Source organism: Triticum urartu, chromosome 1A (genome assembly GCF_056163025.1).
Source record: "Triticum urartu cultivar PI428250 chromosome 1A, HENAU_Tu73, whole genome shotgun sequence".
Lineage (NCBI taxonomy): Eukaryota > Viridiplantae > Streptophyta > Magnoliopsida > Poales > Poaceae > Triticum > Triticum urartu.
Genome location: NC_141873.1, coordinates 266283189 through 266305943, shown reverse-complemented (window position 1 = coordinate 266305943; position 22755 = coordinate 266283189). Strand labels below are relative to the sequence as shown.

The following is a 22755-nucleotide window of genomic DNA, read 5'->3' as shown; positions in this document are numbered from 1 at the left end:
AAACATGTATATCATTCTTTTATGCACTTTTTTTAAACTTGGCAAATTTCCCTTTTTTCATATATACATGTCCTAAGTCGGAGCATGACAATTTTTAGTGTTTGTAGATACCTTGGCACATTCATTGAGTATACCATGTTATAAATTTATATTAGAGGATGTCAGTTTTATGGATATAGCATGTCAATTTTTCTAATATAGAGCTTGGCAATGTAAATTTATGTTTCTCTGCCGTTTTATGCGTCAGAACTTTTTCTTTTTAGTTTGATGACAATTTTTTCTTTAAAAAATGAGCCAATTGGGCTTACTCAGTTTTTTTTCCTACGCGCTATAGAGAAATTGTTCCTACACAGCGCCCAGATAGCATGTCTTGTTCCGTGTCCTGCTAGCCGCCTAGCCGGCGATGCGAAGGCAGGCTTTGTACCGAAAGAATGCACTAAATAGAAATCAGGAATTCATAGAAACACCATGGGTGGTGGGGTGCATGCGCTCTGCTCGCTCGTGCCCGTGAAACACCTCACGCACGTACGTCAAGTCATGGACAGTTAACGCGCGCGCGCCACGAAAGCGCCGTCACTGTTCCACCGTTCACGCGCGCGCGCGCGGGGCCGGAGACCGACGGTGGTAAGGTACGAACGTACCACGGCGAGCGAACCAGCCCTGGACATGGCATTGTTCGAGTGGGAATCTGGTCGGCCTCTCCGGTGAATGAGTGCATCGTCGCGTCTCGTCCGCCTAAGGCACGATCAACGGGGGGGACGCGATGCGATGAGAGATGCTGTTTGACCAAAGGTTCGTACGGCCAGGACAGGCCTTCCACGTCCACGGGCTTCGTACCACAGGCGTCCTGGGGGTGGGTTGCGGCAGCATCGTCGACCAAATCCGACCCGCGCCCGCCATCAGGTTGGAAGATTTTGCTGGGATCGTATATATTAGAATTATTTTTTTAGAAAATAGGATGACCCCCGGCCTCTGCATGTGGAAGATGCATGCGGCAACTTTATTGATTATTTTCGAGGACCTTACAAAGTATTACAACAATATGCCTGAATCCGTCATCTTGACAACATTTGTCGCTACTCCTATCCAAATGATGAAGGGGTGCTAGCTGGGCCACTACCCAGACCACTCATCTAAGCCTAACATCAAAATGATGAAGGAGTGCTAGCTGGGCCACTACCGACTAAGTTTTTCTACCGGTGCCGGTAGGTACCGGTGTTAGATCCACCGTTCCTCATTTTCGTCAAGATCTGTGCCGCTAGCGTCCGTATAAGTTAGTAATCGCAACGGTAAACTTATACAATGGGAATACAACTGTGCAGTCTGACAGGTCGTATAGAATACAATCTAATGGAGCCCACCACTTGGGGATATTTATTTTTCTTATCCTTCTCGTCCAGACCTCCGTCTCCTCTGTTTCCCCATTAATATTCTTTCTCTCTCCGTCGCCATTGTTTCTCCTCAAATTCTTGCCGCAGTGTATGAGTAGACTAATGGTTGGGGCGCCACCTGGTGGCGCCACTTATTACGGGCCTGTGCGCACTTATCTTGTCTCAACACATTCAACTGTCATGTTTGGTCCTTAGTTTCATTCATGTGCATCAATATGAGTGTATTCTATAACATTAGGATCTATTAGTACTACATTGACCAAACTCAGGTACAATATTATTTGAGTTCGGGGGTACACCTATTATTTGAGTTTGAGTACACCTAAAGGATGATATGTACCACTCACCCATGGAGCATAAACGAGTGAGACGATGCATTATAGTTAATCCAAAAGTGAAGACAAGCTAACATGAAGTGATTCAGTTTGACTGAAGAAAGGGGCCTCATGAGGCCACAAATAAGGAACCAAACAAAAAAGAAAACTTTCAGAGTCCTCTAGAGGCTTGGCATCATCCATTTCGACATCAAAATCAGCATGATGCCTTTCACCGGAATTCTCTTGATCTTCATCTTGATGTACCCAACACAAATGCTACATGGATTTTAGTCGGCTGTACTCCCCACCAGTTCTGCCCTTTCCCTTTCAGACACCCAGGAACAAGTTGATCTAACCCAGAACAACGTATAATTACCTAGTGATTCGCTGGACCTGAATGGCAAGATACCTAGCATGCACATGGAAGGTGAGAGTAAGAATAAAATAACATTCTACCTCCGATCCAATGAAAATGTCATGGCTTTAGTTCAGCATTAGTTCAAATTTGAACTAAAGCCACAATGCTTTTATTGGATCAGAGGGAGTACCATTTACTGATATGATTATTATTGTGCACAAAAAAATTGCCTGATGACAAGAGATCATAGTTAAGCATCATATATTTATTAACAGCGAAAGTCTTAATTAAAGGATACGAAACAACATACTCAGGGCAGGGAATCTATCCAGATTTTACATGCAAGAGTGTATCCTTATCTTAAATAAAGAAAACGTCTCTGTATGATAAGATTCTTACTTCAGCGTTAAGACAGTCAGTCCAAAAGAGCAATAGATCAGTTCCATATATTAGATTGCAGAAGAAAATGCACCATAAGACATTCTAATACTGCAAAAAAGGGAGACTAAAATACTTGAAAACTTCGAGGATTCTACACCAGTACACCGCTAACCATAATATTTGAAGCTTCTGAAACGAACAAAAAAACAGACTAACAATGTATACAACTGTAAGTAAAATATTTTATTGTGATGAATGTCAGGACGGGCGAAGGTGAACCAAAAACACATAAGAAACTTCTGTACTGAGCTTGAAGAAAATCACAACCGTGGACCAAGGGCATTTATACCTTCAGCTGTCGATTTTCAAAAAGTGTCTGCTCACCAAATATAAGCTGAAGCTCTAATTTCAGTATCTTATGAAAGCATGAAACCAACTCGACAGTTCACCAAATTTTATATCATTCATACATTGATAACTATGATGGGGAGCCTTGGCGCAGTGGTAAAGCTGCTGCCTTGTGACCATGAGGTCACGAGTTCAAGTCCTCAAAACAGCCTCTTACAGAAATGTAGGGAAAGGCTGCGTACTATAGACCCAAAGTGGTCGGACTCTTCCCCGGACCCTGCAGAAGCGGGAGCTACATGCACCAGGCTGCCCTTTTTTCATACATTGATAATTGTACAATGGTTATGCTCCATGATGACCAAGGAAAGCTATATACTCCCTCCGTTCCTAAGTATAAGTCTTTATAGAGATTTCACTATGGACCACATACGGAGCAAAATGAGTGAATCTACACTCTAAAATGCATCTATATACATCAGTATGTGGTTCATGGTGAAATCTCTACAAAGACTTATATTTAGGAACGAAGGGAGAACCTTATTGTCACTCATGTATGTTCAAAAATAGCTAGATATGTACTTCAAAACCATAAGCAATAGAGAGACTACAGAAACACATATCATTCCAAGCTGACCTATTTTAACAAGTATTAACTTTGATAACGTGCAAATGAAAACTGAATCTGCAAGCCAATTTCATTTGTTCTCTTTTCCTTTTTGGCGAATGGAAAGTCCATTTCATCCTAATACTGTGATGAAAAATGCCAGTGTCAGAAAATGTAAATATATGTGATATGAACCTTCTAGCAATCCATAGTACCAAGCATTATAATTTGTAGATAGCAACCTGCAACTTTGCCTCTTCCATCCTCAGACGACAATTTCAAATCAGGAGTTGGTGGCCACTCATTAAATTTTGACTTGAACGGTACAGTTTCGTATCCCTCAATCATTTTCATAACATGTGATTTTGTTCGGGTACCATCATTGAGCAATATGTGGTCAAAAGTAAAGGATACTAAGCATGCAGCAGCACAAAATATAAACCATTAGCATGCTTTGATTGTAGGATTAGGAAAATGTTTCTAGAGAATGTTATATGATATTTCACCAAGGTGGTACTTCTTCTAAAATCATCTGAATATATAATGTATTAATTTTTTCTTTCCCAGACAGAAACAAGTAAACATTTCGCAGGAACATGTATTAGTTCATGCACCCAGATTGCTCTAGAATATTATCATACTTCTCTACAAGATTATATTTGACTGATAGGAATCAACTTGACATGTTATAATATGTGCTAGCAAGTGAGAATATTCATATTCAAAAACTGGCAACAACTCTCAAAGTGAAATGCACCCAAACATCGTTTGTATAAAGCAAATCATGTGTCGACGATTTAAAATCAATAGTCTCTAGCTGTCCTTCAAAACTGATAAGTCACAAAAAATGCTACCCAGTTCAACATTTTCAAGAGTTAATATATCTCATAGTCATGGATGAATTAATGCTGATAGCAAATTACTCTTATTGACTACTGATGATATTGCGCTTTGGACATTTAATGTTAATCAATTACCATTGCAATTTGGTCGCAGCTTTCATGTCTTCCCGAGTCTCCTCTAAATGTATCTTCCTCGAAAGAGGGGCAACACCATCAAACAAAGCCCGAAATTCCCCAGCTTCAGCTAGTAAAACAATGCAACGTTAACCTCTCACAATCCAAATCACAAATGACATAACTCTCTGCCAATGTGGACAATCACAACACATAAAGACATAAGGCAAAAACAACTACACAGGCAGAAGATCAGCTAACATGGAAGCACCAAAAAGAATATCTTACTACCCACGTCAAGGAAGAACGAGATTACCTCACACTAGGTTGAATGGTAGTGTAGTATTGGAGCATGCTCACTGAAGAAGCCAAGTCTTCCATCGGGACAAGGGACTGCAGTAACAGCAGCACAAACCCACTCATGAGAGTAAACTGTTCCAAAATGGAACACCAAATTTCATGCAGGCTTGATGACAGTTTGGAGCTGAATAAATACCTTTTACCGATGCGAACTTGCTGAAAGCAGCATACCCTTCAGGCCATATGTGCATTTTGTTATGGAAATGGTCTGAATCAGATACTATCCTGCCAGGAAAGAAACTCACACAATCAGGTTTGTTATACACTAAGAAGAACGAATAAAGGAGGAAATGCAGATGCATATATAAACATAAACATGCAAAGCTCAGCCAGCACCAAGAAAAGGGGTCAACAGAAGATATACAACAACATGAACAGAATATGTATGTGCCAAATAAGAGCTCCATATATGCTCTAAGGCATAGACTGTCATCTTAAGTAATGTTCAGAATGATTTCTCTGATGGAAACCTTCTATGCCTACATTAAGCACAATCAAAATGGAGTTTCAATGGTATAATTTTATGGCACATAAAGTTAAATGACAAAATATGAAGACACAACATAAATTGGAATGGAGGGAGTAAATGGAAATCAATTATTTCTTGTAAAGGGTTATGGGTAGGAAGAACAAACTAAAACAGATCAGTGTTTTGGATTATTGGCGCTAGTGCAATATGAACTGCATCATAATTGAACATATAACATATGTCCATACCTCTGGAACAGATATAACTCCACTATCCAGAAGTGCCAAGTCTGCTTGTGTCTCCCACCAAGGAAAACTTGCATAAAGCGGCAGCATTGTAGCTCAAAAGGGCAGTCCAAGATTCAAGTGAGAAACAGGGCATCCTTGAAATGGGTAGGATGGACATGCTTCCAGTGCATTTTTTGCATCTTTAAACGCTGGTTACTCTATTTAGAGGGGGGAGCTATTGTGCTATTTGCTCAAACATACCTAGGTTGCTCACACGAAGATTTCCTAGTTCTATCTGAGTCATTTCAGCATCCTCTCCATTTTCTTCTGATAAATTATTACAAGAGCCTATCGCGTCATCTTGGCCATTATCATCAGAACCATCATTTTCAATGGATTTCCGAAGTTGCAACATATTTTCTGGAAGCTTTTGTGTGAGGAGAAACCTATACAATCGATATTTTGTAGTATCATACCAATAGGGCATCATGCAAGATAACAGAAAATCTCTCAAGTCTGATGTGTATTCAGGAAAAAAACAATTATTGCTTAAAAATATATAAGAGGTTCTCGACTCATACTCCTTGGCTTTTTCTAAGCCTCGGGAGAAGCGTGTTTTCTTGCATTTGAGATGCAAGGAAGAAAGAAGGCCATTCAGAAAGGGCACCGCCTGCTTCTACTTAATCCTGAGGTATAAACACAACTTTAGTGTACTGCTTCGAAAGAAAAAGAAAAATATATGCTATTATCTATTCACAAAACCAAACCTTGCAAAATCATGGGTGCCAAAGAATTGAACAAGTATTGATTGATCAAACCGAATTGACTTCAGGGCCCGGCTAGCATGAACATTTGACTCGTCCACTATAACAACTGGCCACACTGCATGACCTGTTGAGGCACACAAGGCTCTTTACATGAGAACAAATTCCAAGTCACTGAGGAAAGTGAGAAGCCTACGGGTAAAAGGGTGCACTGAAAGATGGCAAATCAACCACATAACTAAATGAAACAATTTAACAGAAAGGGAAATCCATGTCACTTGTTTACTTTAGGAATGTAGGAATGTGGAGGAAAATAGGACTAAATGATCAAATAACAAGTTAATGTCGGGTAATTGAGGAGATGAATACAAAAATTTCAAATAATAAATCAATACTGGGCTTAACATTGGAAAGCATTTTCTGTAAAAAGAGACAGTTAACCATCTAACACATGTGATGTGCACGAGAAATCTAATAAAGTTGTAAGTTGATGCAAAACTACCATAAACACTAGAATAAATAAAGTATCACACTGTAAAAGTTCAAAGTAATCTGGACAATGACTACAAACAATGCAATAGAACTTGTGATGGCAGAAAGAATAAATGGAAAGGACCATTGGCATCTAATCGCAGTTATCAGCTAGAAGCATCGGCACTCATAAGGAAAAGACATAGGAGTACCTGTTATTTTAGCCCACGCTATATTATCTCGATCAAGACCTTGGTAGTCATGAAAGCTGACAGCAAGTGCAAGTAGCTCGTCGTATCCCTTCTTATATCCAGGTTAGATGATCCAAATTTCAGGTTCAGGCACTTCATTTCCTCAGATGAAATGAAAAATTTATCATTTCATTATCTAGGGTAAGGTCTTCATACTTCACCTGCAGTTTGTTTAGCTTTAGATATCAACTACACGACATTTTACATGCCACTCTTCATAGTGCAGACATTACATGGAAAATAGAGTGGTAGATAACATGCCATTTAGTAAGGAAAATGCAGAAAAAAATAATTAAAATCTAACTGAGGACAATCCTCTCAGCCACACCAATTTTTCATGAATAAGAAAAATAAGAACCAGGTATATAGAAAGCATACAGAATTATTGGTTAGTTCCGTGTAGGCCGTGATGGAACCCTTGTACCAATCATCATCTTTGGGCCAAAAAACCTGCATTCACCATCAAAATTTAGGCCCCAGTTTTGCTGCATTCCATATAGTGATGAAACAAACACATGCTCAGAACAGACGTCATCAAGAACTTACCTTGGACACTAAACCGACAAACGCCTGCGGATCGGCACCCTGAATTTCCAACTTGCGACAAAGCCAGCGTCAAAATTACACGGAGAACAAGTATTCTAGTTGGCCTTTCTTGTTGCTAAAGTCATGAGGAGAGTTTCATTGCAAAGCAAGCACATATCGACATGAGTCGTCGTCAGAATATATGAACAACTAAGAGGAATGAATAATTAATCGCATAAACAAAAATAAAAGACATGGGTAAACTTGCAAGAGGGGTAGTATATAAAGTTGATTACCACTATCTTCCAGCCACAACCTTCTTGACGAGCCTAAACCCGGTGCGGTGCAGCCGGTGCTTCTGTGATTTTCATGGAACATCTTCTAGGCAAATATAAAAACGAATCTGCACAAACAAAGATGATGGTTCTAGGCATTAAATCATGGCATCCCTTAAATAAAAAATAGGAGTGGAAGAGAGAGGTAGGATGCTATTCAGGAGGGACTGGAGGGGTGTTGGCACCTACAAAGCTCAAATAGGCGACGTTGGTGCAGCAAAGACTTGAGGCGTTCCATACAACTCGGCTATGGTGGCGTTGTGTGCGTTTCCTGTTGACCAGGGCGCCACCTCACACCCGTCATCTTCCACCGATGGGAACGAATTGATGAACAAATCCACATGGACTATGGCCCCGAAGCCGTCTTCTTTAGTTTTGATGCAGACTTCGTTGTGGGGCGGGAGCAGCGCAGCCATTATCCCCCCCCCCCCCCCCCCTTCCGCGCCTCGGCGCCCATCAGCTCCTCCCCGTCTCTATCTGCGCCCAATGCAGGCGGGGCAGACCCCAGGCTGAGCAGCTCGTGAGCGGGCGCTTCCGCCATGAGCCCCTGCCCAGCGCCTCCTCCTCCAGCTGTCGCGACGCCAGCGAGGACGGCCGTGGCTCCTTGAGCTGCGACTTCTTGCGGCGACGGCAGTAGTAGACGATCACGGGAGGCTTGCCGCCCGCGGCGGCGGACGCAGAGCTGCGGGGCTTCTTGCGGGGCGGGCAGGGAGCGGTGGACGAGTAGACGCGGCCGATGTCGGACGCCGGAAGAGCCAGGATGGGATGATTGGATGGTGGAGGCGCGTCGCCGGCGCGGACGGGCGAGCCCTCATGCGGTGGATATGGGGGGCGGCGGCGGAGATGCATGGAGGGGATGGGGCGTGGGGCTGGAGAAGATGGGAGGTCGCGTGTGCGGGTTTCCTTTCTATCACGTTTAGGATCCTCCAGCTGGCCACCGCGTTCAGGACCCTCTCATTCAATTGGCCAGCACGAATCTTTCTTGCCATTGGCTATCATGTACAGCGCGTATGTGATGACGTGGACATCGCGAGCGAGCGCCCTTTGCGCGACTCGTAAAGGGTTCAATTGGTGAGTCAAGTTCTCTCTCTGCGTGACCATTGGTTCTCCTTAAGTTTTAATATCAACTGGTTTGTCCTCAAGTTCGGAATCTTAGAAATCTTATGTGTCAATTTGGTAATCAGATTTGAAGCCATGAAGCTGCCGTAGCCCAGATAAGATCTGATTGGAGATTCGAATCGTATAAAGCTACGTACTGGGATCTCTAGGTCTCTCTTTTTTCCAATATCTTAGCGGGCCATTAATCTGTTCGACGCCGAGGAAAGCAAAAAGGTTAGTTTATCCCCTGCTATTTGACAACTTCCTTGTAGGATATTGATCATTTTCTGTTGTGTTATAAATTAATACCCTGCTATTTACTGTTATGCAAGTTTATTGAATTATTATAGCACGGTCATTCTTTTATCTTATTTGGTTGGAAAGTAGGAATATTAATTTAACCTGTTGGAAATCCGTTGAGGTTGTAGGTTAATATGGATAGTGAGAGGGATAGCATCCCGAGCAGTTTTATGGCACTACTAAACATGGTTGAGCAGCCAGTGTCAAATTTGAATCAACAGTAAGTTGACATACTTCATAATAAGTTTTAATATGTTTGCACCTAACTTTTAAATTTATTATTACAAATTTTGCTTATGTAGTAACTAATTCATTATCAATTTAGGAACAATCTGAAGTCATTACCCGAAGATAGTTCTTGCTTTTCTGATAGACCTTATTGCTCAGAAAACAATGATGTACTTTCGAGACCAAATTTAAGGTAAAATACATAAATTCCATTATGACAACCCTTCGATGTAGTTTACATAAAATTATTGATGTACATGAACTTGTAATCATGATTTGAAACAGGGTGGACACTTATGATTATGCTGATGACTCAAATGAAGTTCAGTCCCGTCTTGAATGTATCAAAGACACCGTTGAAATTATAGATATGATATCTGGGCCTGAAAATCTAGATCAGGACTACTTATTTTCTGCATACAATGTTCACACTGAGGAGTTTGATTCTAATGAACGATACCTTGAGTAAGTAAGAACTTTTTAATATATTTTTTCATACTTAATATGTATTGGGAGTTTGATTTATAGATGTATATTTGTTTTGGATAGAGGAGGACAAGTTGGAGCTGTTGAACACGGAATTAGAAGTTTTTGTGAAGACACTTCTGTTCAAATGTTAAGGCCGGTTGTTGGTATGAAGTTTTCATCAAAGGCAGAAGCATATGACTTCTACAATACTTATTCTTGGGTGCTTGGTTTCAGTATTAGATATGGTGATAATTTTATTAATTCCAAAGGTGTACAAACTATGCAGGAATTAATTTGCCAACGATCCATAAGTAAATTTGTTAAAAATGATCATATTGTACTATGCTGGATTTTTAAAACATAATTGTAGAATGTATTACTATTTTTAATGACATTCAATCTGATACATCAATTTACTGTGCAGGGAATCAACAAGACTACTAAATATGCCACTACTAGATGTGGTTGCAAGGCAACACTCAGGGTAAATCTTAATGATAATTCAGAATGGTATGTCAAAGTTTTTAGGGAGGAACACAATCATTCCCTTGTGGAATCTTGCAGTGAGAAAAAGCACCTGCATTCACATCAACATATTGACAAGCCAAACGGAGATTTAATAAAGAATCTTCGGGAGAATAATGTATCACTCACAAGGGTTAATTCTATAGTAGCAGGTTTCTATGGATCAACAAAGAAAGTACCATTCTGTAAGCACAAGTTGCGTACTGTTTGTTCTTAGATTGCAAGTGAAACCCTTCAGGACGACATTGATAAGACACTGGAGAATTTCCGTGATATGATAGCAATGGACGATAGATTTGCTTTCTGTGCACAGGTGGATGATGACAACAGGCTAAAGTCACTAATATGGACTACTGGGAGGAGTAGATCATTATATAATCACTTTGGAGATGCAATAACTTTTGACACTACTTATGGAACAAACATCTACAAAATGCCATTTGGTATGTTTGTAGGAGTTAGTAACCACTTTGAGAGTGTAATATTCGCTGGAGTGTTCTTGACTAATGAGAAGGAAGAGAATTTATGTTGGGCTTTTAAGCAATTTGTTGCTATGATGGGTGGAAAACACCCAGTTACTATTCTTACAGGTAAACAATACTTTTGAAAGACCTTTACGTCTGGCTTGTTTATTTCATGTTTAGTGTATGAGATTCTTCACAAACTAAATTAAGTAATTTGCTAGGACTAAATTTTGCAATTATATGTTCTTAATACATTATTTTCCATCATACTTTATTTCAGATTAGGCTAGAGCAATTGGAAATGCAGTCCAGAAAGTTTTCACTCATGCAGAACATAGATGGTGCAAATGGCATGTTCTTAAACGGGCTCATGAACTTCTTGGTGCTGTCTATAGCAAGCACAAAACATTTGCCGATGATTTCCATAAGCTAGTGAACCACATGCTAACTATAGAAGAGTTTGAATATGCCTGGAATTTCGTTATGGTAAAATATTGTTTGCAGGAACATCCTTTTATGACTAGAGCCTACGAGTGTAGGCACAAATGGGCTAAACCATATTTTAGCAAAGTTTTCTGTGCTAGAATGTGTAGCACTCAACGTAGTGAGTGTGCAAACTTTATGCTGAAGATACATACAGTATGCAATTCTTCAATAAATGCATTCATTACCCAGTACACTAAGCTTATAGACGATCGTGAGAGTTGTGACGCAGATGCCGAAAGGAAAAACAAACAGGTGAAAATTTTGTAAAATCCACTTTTGTACTATTTTACGATAGTAATTTGTTGTTATATGTATGTTTTGTTAAATTTTTTTCGAAATCTAATTTTCTGTAAATAAATGCAGAAAATAATTAAGGTCCATTTTGGATATCCAATGGAGAAGCATGCTTCAGTTATCTATACTGCAAAGGTTTATAATCTATTCAAGAAGGAGCTCATTAAGTCAACATCATACCTTGTGCTTCCTAGCATGGAGGAACATACTTTTGTTGTGAAGCACGTCCAGGCCGAGTCTAGGGAATTGTGGTCGAAAGTAATATACAAAATCAAATTAGACGAGTCTATTGGATATTACACTTGTGAATGTGGACTTTACGAACATTTTGGTGTTCTTTGTAGCCACGTCCTAGCGGTATGAATCTCAGAAATTTGAATTGTTAAATATGATGTTATATCTGAAAGCAACTAATTTTGTTCGATGTTGTTCTTTGTCCCAGATTTTTGTGCACCGAGGTGTCTGCAAAATTCCAGATTTTCATATAATGAAGCGGTGGACAAAGCAAGCAAGGTCATCTAGTTTCAACAATAAGTTGGAGAAGTATATCGGTGACACGAACGAGGAATCGAGATCATTTAGGCACAAGCTATCATATTTTGCTGCAATAGATATAGTTAATGAAGCTGAAAATGATCAAGATGCTTTTGCAATTGCAAAGTCTAATTTTACTCGCTGCAAGAAGGAATTACATGAGCACAGACTTTCAAAGACAACTACATGCCAGGTCGGATATGGATCAATCCCTGAAGATGAAGTAACTACACATTCTGGTGTTCAACAGCAAGTCAATGAAGTTGCTGATTCAGGTCTTCAAATTGTTGATACCGCAAACAATATTTCAATTCCGGTTTCTTCAATTCTTGCGCCTGCTATAATGAAGAACGGTAGACCTTCAAATAAGAGGTACATGTCTAGCATGGAAGCAAACATCAAGAAGAAGAAACGTGGGAAAACACCGGACCAGAAGACCAAACATCTGGGTGGTGTGTTGGGTGTTGTCCAGTCAAGGTTTTGCAGCAAATGTCGATCGCCAACACACACGATCAAAAATTGTCCTCAGTTATATTTACCTTAATGTTATTTCTTTTCGTTTTGTTGTTGCAATGAAACTACTAATGAAGTGTGTACTGATTGCAAACTTAAATGTATGAATCCCTGAACTAATTTTCTTGTTCTTACCGTTGTTATTTATAATTTCCTTAGTAGTGTGTCGTTAATTAAAGTTTAACACATCGTACATATTTGGATTAACCTGAACGTTTTATTGGTGTGCTTTGTTTTTTGAACGATTTGTCATTATGCTATAGCGCTAATTATTTCAAATATTGAACTATTATGTACTGCATTGATTCTTTGTTACATTGCTGCAAACAGTATTAATCTTTTACTAATGTACAATTCCTTTTGTTAAGATTTTGTACTATGCATTTTGAATATATTTTTAAGATTAACTATTAATAAGTATGTGTTCATTACTGTTTTATACGGAAACCATGAATCATATATATATTTGATCTAGTTTTTGTTTATATCACATTTATAAGGTGCTTATTAAGTTTCATATTTGAATAAAATTAATTTCCGTATACTTGTTTGTTTCGTATTTCACTCAGATTGACTTCATTTCACTTACAGGGATTGATTTCTTGTAATGTGAAATGAACTAAAAACTTCAATTTCAATTATCACTTATAAGAAAAATCTTCTTAGGGCTGACATTCCTGAGACCTGATTTTGACATCTATTAATATTTATAATATGTCATTACATTTATTTTTACCTTACGAGCATAAATAATTTTGTCAATAAAAGCTAATTCAATAAAGAACTACATTAATTAATTCCTTATGAAAATAACAAATAATTTCAACAGCCGCAGATACATTTATTTTAATTACAATTATGTGTTTAGTTATGAATATTTTATAGTTTCGTTGGAAAATTGCAAATGGATATGAAATAAGATTCGAATCTGGAATGTTTTCACATTGTAGTACGTAGATTTTACTTACCTCTAATTGTAGTACGTACATTTACATTTATGAGTCAAATTGTGGAATATTAGCACAATTTCACAAATCATAAGTATTGATATTTTCTAACTACATTGCCAATTGAAATATGAAATACATGAGAATGTACAATTATTTAATTCATTTCCTACTGCAGCCGAAAAATGGTGTGACAGGTTTATTTATTTTAGTGAAATACATTACATAAGAATTAGCAGAAATGTTATAGAAACATTTACATATGAAGAAGCTGAAATGTTATAGAAGCATTTCATATTGAGTCATTTCATTACACTCAATTTTCTGGACATAACGTTCCAAATGTAAGTACTTCACAATAAAAAATATGGTCTAATTGAAACCGAAGCTTAAATTCCCACAATGTTGACACACAAAATGACATTAGAAACACAACTAAGATCTGAAATTTCAATGTCCCACAGTTAACTATCTTTTCTTCTCCTCTTCATTGATATTACATCCGTGCCGATCCTACGCAGCAAGGAATGTTTTGATATTCAAAAATGGTTCCATGACGGAATTCGACATTGTAGTACGTAGATTTTATAAGTATTATAATGCAGATAGATAAACTAATTTCACAATTAATTGAAATCTGGAATGTTTTGCATATTTTTGTAATTTACATTTAATAAGTTTTACAAAGAATACTTGTCCTCGCGTCTCACTGAAATAAAGTACATAAATATCTCATACAAAATATTGAAATAGCACGTTCTTCCAATTGTGCAATTCAACTCTGGTGCTCTTCACCTAATCCTCAATTGTTTCTATGTAGGAAGTTGGAACCGTTCCATGGTTTCCTTTAATGGACAACAACTCATACAACAACAATGGCTTGAATGACATTACGCTTTCCTGCACAAGAAGGGACATGTAATTAAATATTAGTGTGGTGCAACATATGGACAGAAGTTTTCTGTATTTTGATAATTACCTGTGTGTGGTTTCCAATAATGTTTTCTCCATGGAAATCACGAATTGATATAATTGTCACCAAACCAGAGTCATCACTGTAGTAAATTTTCATATTACTAAACCCTTTACATAAATAGTTTTTGTAAATGCATTAGGAAAGTTCAAGCAATAGTACCTGTTAGCATCGTGAATAATAGGCTTCAAGTAATTTGTGTCCCATGTGGTAATGTCAAATTCCCATCCAGAGTAAAGCTCTTTCACAACTGTTGTCATTGCGCAAAGAATTTTCTTGACGTTTGAATCATGCATCTTCTTTAGTTTATTTTCATTTGATCGTACATACGTTGGGTCAGCAACATGTACACATTTAAGCATCATGTCAAGGAAATAGGAGCACCATGTAACATTAACTAGAGCAGGAACTATAATCTGCACAGAGATTAATAGTTTACTTAATATGACAAAATTTTGTTCCTCAGCAACTACTTTACCTTGTAAATATTAAGCTTGCACACACACACACAAACATAAACACATAATGGATGTGAAAATTCTTACGGTTCTGCACTCTGATATATCATATAATACTGCAATCTTCCTAAATTGGTCAAGCACAAAACGGCTGGACATAACATTCTCGTTTGCTAGGACCATCATCTGCATTCATTTTATGAAATTTCATTACGTATTTTATAATTTGACAAGATCAATGATTATGACTAATAATATAATGGTAATATATATAATTGTTTTTTTCAGGAACTTACAGCGAAGTCAGACTCCAGTATATGCCTACACCTTTGCTTCTTTGAAGTGCCATACATCAACCTTTCAAGTTGAACAAGTCTCCTTATACATAAATCAAATACTTCGTAGCTGAATGTTCTAAAGAGTACAAGTGTATCCTTCAATTCATTGCCTGTGACCTCGATGTACCTTGGTTCGTAATGTATTATCCAGCACCTGTTGTATAGAAAATGTGAGTATTATTGATAATTATTTATATTATGTATATGCCATTCTTTAAATGAAGTATACTTACACTTCATTTTCCTCTTGCTTGCTTTGTATTACCCAATTTGATAATGTAGCTAGCATGGCTGATGATCTTTTTAGCATATTACTACCTACAAGCACATGATTAATTGCCAATGGACCGTTGCTTACTTTAATTTTATCAATAGGTGAGTCTGTGAACTCTGCTTCCAGTGCTCTTGCATTTAAGTTCAGGATATCTTCTCTCTGAAACAAACGGGATGCAACAGCTGTTTCGGACATCCGACTAGCCACTGTTGCTGGTGAAAGTTGATTTGGTGGTGTTTGCACATTTTGAATTTCTGCACATGTATTAGAACATGTTTTTTGTACTGCATTAGTTGGTGTTGTTGTTGCATCCATATTTCCTGAAAGAAATAATGTACAGAATGAAAGAGCTTAAAATTTAGATATAAAGTGGAAACAACATATGTTATGACACCAAATGAATTATAGTTTATATACTTGCACATATGTGACAACAAATTTTTATATGAACCAGAGAAGTAGGTAACTTGAATATAATAAGTACAAAAAAATAAAACATATATCAATTCTTAATAATGCAGTATGACTTCCTATCTCTTACCAGTAATTCCAATTTCAAACATTTTGCTTCTAGATGAGTCCAGTTTTTTGGAAGTGCCTGCAACATTAATGAAAAAAACTGTTAGCATGTCTTAGTCAGTGCAGCACCTTGTTGTTTTACTTCAGAAGTACTTACAATCACTGTTAGAATCAGCTCCACTATATTCACTTCCAGAACGCTTTATACTGTTTCTGGATTTGGGTGGACCTTCAGATTGAACTTCTGTCGCTGGGCTGTGTTCATGAAGCCTCTTCGCTAATTCAAGGTTGTCATTTAAAATGATTTCCAATAGATTGTCTATCTTTGTAGACAGATTTTCCCTTCCTGATTTCGCTAATTCATGGTTAATAACATGAACGCCCAAAATACCAATTGGCTGTGTAAGGGATTTAAACTCAGTCATATGTCTTACAATCCTAGCACTGTGCCATTTAAGATCAATTATTTGAGGAACGGTTAGCTGATCAAATAAATAGTGTTAGCAAATATAGTTGTTGCCGTAGAAATATTCACATTTTTGCAATTGTTAGAAATTCATACCTTCTTCGGTGTTGTTCCTTGTACATAAGAATCAAGGTAAATATTTAGTGGGCGCTTAGCATGACTTGTATTGTGTACTGTTGCAAGTTTGCTTGAAACTATGTTAGGTATAAATGGAGGTTTCTTCATGGGAAGAGTTGCAAATTTTGATGTACTTGCAACCTGTTTACAAAAAATATATTTTCTGTTCTTCAAGGACCTTAGCTGAGAATCATACAAAAACAATTTTGATTATTTAGACAAATTCAGAGAAATATATGTGATACGTAACTATGCAACATGTTTGTCATACTTTAATACATCTTTTCTATCTTTATTAGATTGTAAATTAAAAAAATTGATTTCAACAGAGAAGGAATTTACTTTCTATTTCATTTCATAATGAAATATAAATTTTATGCGATACAGCATGTGTCTTGATTTCATAAATGTGAAACGTTTGTTCATTTTTCATATTTCATATAACATAATGCATGTTAGTGAAAAAGGTGTTTGTTTATACTTCTAGAATATTGAATATGGTAAGTATTAAAGTATCCCATATTAGTGAAACATATTTCATATTCCACATTTCACATTAAAAATAGAAAATATATTAAGTTCAACAATACGAGTCTTTTAAATCATTTAGTTAGTTATACATCTTTTGTAAAGTTGAATATGCTAAGTATTTGATATGTCATTTATTTGATATAGTTAATATGCAACACTTTTATTACAAATTGAATAAGTTTTCTACTAACGGTTTAAATTTGAAACATCATATTTCAGTTCAAAGAAAAGATTCATATTATATTTTCAATTATGTTGCAATCACTTGTATTGATATTAGTATTTCATCTTTTGCAAACTTTAATACTGAAATTCATATTAAAGATATCTGACAAATCTAATATCATAAGTATCATATTTCATTATTTGTATATATATAGAATGTATGTATAAAAAATTGATATCAATATAGAAGGAATTAAGCTGAGAATGATAAACAAACAATTTTTATAAGTAAGACAAATTCCAAGAAATATATATGATACGTTACTAATTATATTATAACCTCATTTGATCCGAATGAATGATCATCAGCCTTCTGCCTCACAAGTTCTATCATCTTTGACATCTTCTCACAGTCAAATGCAGAAATAGTAGGCACTACATAATCAGGTATGTTTAGAATTCCAAGATTTAGACTGTCCAAAACGAAAGCCTGTAATATATTTAATAAAGTACAACAATTAGTTTCCATGCATTAATAAATCATCAGACGCAGAAAATAATATAATATTTCATAATCATGCTTCTTTCAATTACATTACTCACCTGCAAAAGTAGTGCACGACTTGAAACATATTTCACACATTTTTTGGTCTTCAGTTCATACTGAGCTTTTCTGGCTGCATTCATAATTTCATCAATTACTGCTGAGCAAAAGTTGTATGATGGTATTTCATTTGGTTTTAGTAGTGAACCCCGGAAATCTTTAGCTCCGTGATTTGCACCGCTGCGAGCTATTAAGAAATATCCCATTATGAAGCAAACAAAAGAAGTCTTGAATTGGTCAACTTGTGTTGCATCCATACCATTTGGGTACTCCCTGGTTATTATTGTTTCAGCCACCTTCAAACTGTTCATTTCTTCAGGGTCGTATGTAACAGATCCCATTGCCAGATGCAAGAATTCAATTTTCTCGTCTACTGATTGGCAGTCCAATCCTCTCAATAAGTTCGGACCCTTTGGTATTCTTAGAGTTCTGTGGACATCTCCATCAGTTATTGTGAGGGAAACTCTATCATTGATTCTTATTGTTCTAGTATCAGGTTCAGTGTTGCATAGCAACAGCACTGTGAACTTGCGATCTAACTTGTTTATTTGTGGAAGGTCCAACAAGCCTCCAAAATCCATATCTTTCACTATCTTCCTTTTACAATTGTCAAACTTGTTTATAATTGCGGCAACTTTTTTGCAAGAACTTCTAGGAGTTGCTGCATCACATTCTAAAGTGTCCAAATTTTTAGAATCATTGGACTTCCTATCTGAACTATGATCATATCTAGACATGTTCTACCAAATCCTACATACGCAGAGTAGGTACACGAGTTAATTTTACTATTATAATAATTTATCTTTTACTTTGAAGAAACTTTGTTTTATTAATTTCTTCAACTTGTTGTACTGCTATATGAAATGTAAAAAAATGGTTATAACATAATTTATTGTCCATATCACTTCTTTACCTATTGTTATACATGTTGAAGTAAAGTGTTTCTATATTTATATAAAAATTTAATTCCAATGTGCAGCTAAATATATAATTTCACTAAATTTTGAAATGTATGCACACAACACATTTAGCAGTTAGTTACAACAAATATATATACATATCAGTATCTATGTAATTCGTAGTGTCTTAAATATATCCATGTATAATAATGTAATTTGATTTGTACTCACTGTAATAGTGAAATTTGATTTTTAAGTGACACACAAAAATATCAGAATTGTGACACCCGGGTAATTAAGCTACAATGATCCTCTGCTAATGATGCCATGTCACCTCGGTTTCTGTCGATAAACTCGCGTTAGTTTAAAACCGATTCAAATTCAAATTCAAAATCAGGCAAACAACAAAAGTTTTCAAACTTAAAAACTAAAATGTTCAATAAATAGTAGATAAATCAGAGGCTAGGATAAAATTGTAAACAACGTTATTGAAATATGATAAGTCATTTAAAAAATCTCAAACAGCGGCAGAATACATTATCTAATAACCTTTTAACTAATCTAAATCTAATATGAAATAGTATTTCACCCAAACTAGTTTTTGGTGCTAGGATATAATGCACTACAATTTATGAGCTAGCTCCCATATTTTATAAAAATCAATTAGGTGCTAAACATTTTTGAAAAACAGAAAAAAAAAGGAAACCAAGAAAATAAATAAAAAAAGAAATACAAAACAAAAGGATAAAATAAAACAGAACCCCCCACCCACTGGGCCAACCGGCCCAGCTGCTAGCCAGGCCAGGCCCAGACCGGCCACCCCCACTCCCCCATAACCCTACCAGGGGAAACCCTAACCCACTACCGCTCTCCCACTCCCCCCCACGACGCCACTCCCTCTTCCCCTCTCCTCTCGATCTCATCTGGATCGGGGAGAGGCCCGACGCCGACGCCCGTCGCCGCCTCGCCGGCCCCCTCCCTCATCCACGCGCCCCCGTCCCCTCTTCCTCAGCGGCGCCCCTTGCCGCGCCTGCCGCGTCGCCCACGACGCCGCTGTGTGCCGCCGCCTCGTCTTCGTCCGTCGCCGCCCGGAGCGCGTCCTCGCCGGCCTGCTACCTCTTCGCGCGCAACGTCCTCGGCCTCCTCCCCAAGCAACGCTGCCCTCGAACCCCTACGCTACCCCGTGGCTCCCCCTCTCCTCGTCCGGTCACCGCGCGCCCGCGCCGTCCCGTGCCCGTGCATGCGTCGTGGCCACGCCCTCTTTCCCGCTTCGGCTCACCTAGCGCACCCCCTGCGGCTCCTCCCCCCTCCCCGTGGTCGAGCCCATCCCCGCGTCGCGCCCGCGCCTCCCTCCGCTCCCATGCTCACCGCGCCCTGCAACCGCTCCCGCCCCTCGCGCGCGCGCCGCGCGCCATCTCGCACGCGCACCGCACATGCCCCGTGCTCGCTTGCGACGCGCGCTCGTGGCCTCGTCGTGCCGCCGCTGCTCGCCGCCCCACCGTCTCTTGTGCCGCCGCGCGCCCCGTCTTCGCCCGCATGGCCCCGCTCGCCGCCGTCCGTGCCGCGCTCGCGTCGCTCAACTGCTGCCCGTCGGAATTCACCACCGCTGCGGCCTGCCTGCTTCCGTCGGAGCCCCACGCCGGCGACCCCGCAGCCGGATGGCCACGGCCTCGCCCCGCAACCGGGTGGGCTATGGCCTTCGCCCGGCACCCACACTCGTTGCCTGCACACCCGCTAGGCCTCTGGGCCACCGACTGCTGGGGCCCAGCCCCAGTAAGAACGAAAATGAAAAAATAATAATAATTAAATAATAAATAATAATTCATTAATTAAAGAATTAATTAACTTAATTAATTTTGTTTAAATAAACTAAAAAATTAATTAAACTAACTAATCATATTAGATTAATCTAATAGCTAACTAAAACTAATTAAACTGTTAGTTAAATAATTAATCAGTCAATGACAGGTGGGGCCCACCCCTAATTAATTATGTTTAGGTTAATTAAAACTGAATAATTAAATGTGTCACTGATAGGTGGGACCCACACGTCAGGTTGACCAGTCAACTCTTTTGACTGCTGACGTCAGCATGACATCATGCTGATGTCATTAATCCATTTTCGAAATAATTTAAATAATTAATTAAATTTTAGAAAATTAATAAAATCTTTAGAAAATCATATCTTTTAATCCGTAACTCGGATTAAATTATTTTCAACATGAAAGTTGCTCAGAACGACGAGACGCATCCGGATACGCAGCCTGTTCATCCGCCACACACCCCTAACATATCAAACTCGCAACTTTCCCCTCCGGCCCCTCTGCCCGAAAACGCGAAACACCGGGGATACTTTCCCGGATGTTTCCCCCCTTCACTGGTACCACCTCATACCGCGTTTGGGCACACCTAGCATCACGCTTTGTCATGTCATGCATCGTCATGCATTTGTTTGCATTATATTTATTGTTTCTTCCCCCTCTTCTCTCACTAGACACCGAGACCGACACCGCTGCTACCCAGTACGACTACGGTGTTGACGACCCCTCTCTCTTGCCAGAGCAACCAGGCAAGCCCCCCCACTTGATCACCAGATATCACCTACTCTCTTTCTACTGCTTGCATTAGAGTAGCGTAGCATGTTACTGCTTTCCGTTATTCCTATCCTGATGCATAGCCTGTCCTTGCTACTACTGTTGTTACCATTACCTGCTATCCTACTGCTTAGTATAGGATGCCAGTGTTCCATAAGTGGCCCTACACTCTTGTATGTCTGCCATGCTATACTACTGGGCCATGATCACTTCGGGAGGTGATCATAGGCATATTCTATATACTTTACACTGTTACATTACCTGTGGTTCTGTTCGGAGTTGGGGGCTGGAGGGGCAGGTGGCGCCATCCCGGTAGAGGTGGGCCTGGGTTCCCGACGGCCCCCGACTGTTACTTTGTGGTGGAGCGACAGGGCAGGTTGAGACCACCTAGGAGAGAGGTGGGCCTGGCCCTGGTCGGTGTTCGTGGATACTTAACACGTTTAACGAGATCTTGGTATTTGATCTGAGTCTGGCTACTGGCCTATATGCACTAACCATCTACGCGGGGACAGTTATGGCCACTCGACGTCGTGGTATCAGCCGAACCCTTCGTGACGTCAGCGACTGAGTGGCGCGTGCCGGATTGGACCGTAAGCCTGCTCTTGTATTAAGGGGGCTAGTTCTGCTTCCGGCCGCGTACGCAACATGCAGGTGTGCAATGGGCGATGGGCCCAGACCCCTGCGCCATAGGATTTAGACCAGCGTGCTAACCTCTCTGTTGTGCCTTGGTAGGGCTGCGACGTGTTGATCTTCCGAGGCCGGACATGACCCAGGAAAGTGTGTCCGGCCAAATGGGATCGAGCGTGTTGGGATATGTGGTGCACCCCTGCAGGGAAGTTAATCTATTCGAATAGCCGTGATCTTCGGTAACAAGACGACTTGGAGTTGTACCTTGACCTTATGACAACTAGAACCGGATACTTAATAAAACACACCCTTCCAAGTGCCAGATACAACCGGTGATCGCTCTCTCACAGGGCGACGAGGGGAGGATCATCGGTTAGGATTATGCTATGTGATGATACCTGGAGGACTTTAGTTTACTCTCTTCTACATGCTGCAAGACGGAGGCTGCCAGAAGCGTAGTCTTCGAAAGGACTAGCTATCCCCCTCTTATTCCGGCATTCTGCAGTTCAGTCCACATATGATAGCCTTATTCCAGTTGATACCAATGCATACATATGTAGTGTAGCTCCTTACTTG

General features: G+C 39.2%; 1 protein-coding gene and 2 pseudogenes across 2 annotated transcripts; 1 reads left to right on the top strand and 2 right to left on the bottom strand.

Annotated features, from left to right (window-relative positions):
* Positions 1 to 1646: 1646 nt before the first annotated feature.
* LOC125532825 (histone-lysine N-methyltransferase TRX1-like) lies at positions 1647 to 7800 on the bottom strand (annotated as a pseudogene). Its single transcript, XR_015613918.1, has 8 exons — positions 7739 to 7800; positions 7444 to 7558; positions 7276 to 7347; positions 6859 to 7058; positions 6179 to 6302; positions 5993 to 6097; positions 4672 to 5857; positions 1647 to 4485 (listed from the first exon to the last, which is right to left on the bottom strand). The product of XR_015613918.1 is annotated as a histone-lysine N-methyltransferase TRX1-like (transcript).
* A 1953-nt stretch (positions 7801 to 9753) lies between these two features.
* On the top strand, positions 9754 to 13265 carry LOC147990811 (protein FAR1-RELATED SEQUENCE 5-like; annotated as a pseudogene).
* Positions 13266 to 14409: 1144 nt separating this feature from the next.
* Positions 14410 to 18400, bottom strand: LOC147990810 (uncharacterized). The gene is made up of 9 exons (XM_087538406.1): positions 18059 to 18400; positions 16739 to 16942; positions 16334 to 16658; positions 16199 to 16255; positions 15617 to 15977; positions 15342 to 15537; positions 15133 to 15231; positions 14704 to 15003; positions 14410 to 14514 (listed from the first exon to the last, which is right to left on the bottom strand). The coding sequence occupies exons 1-9, from the start codon at positions 18398 to 18400 to the stop codon at positions 14410 to 14412; spliced, it is 1989 nt and encodes a 662-aa protein (XP_087394532.1).
* Between the last annotated feature and the right edge of the window lie 4355 nt (positions 18401 to 22755).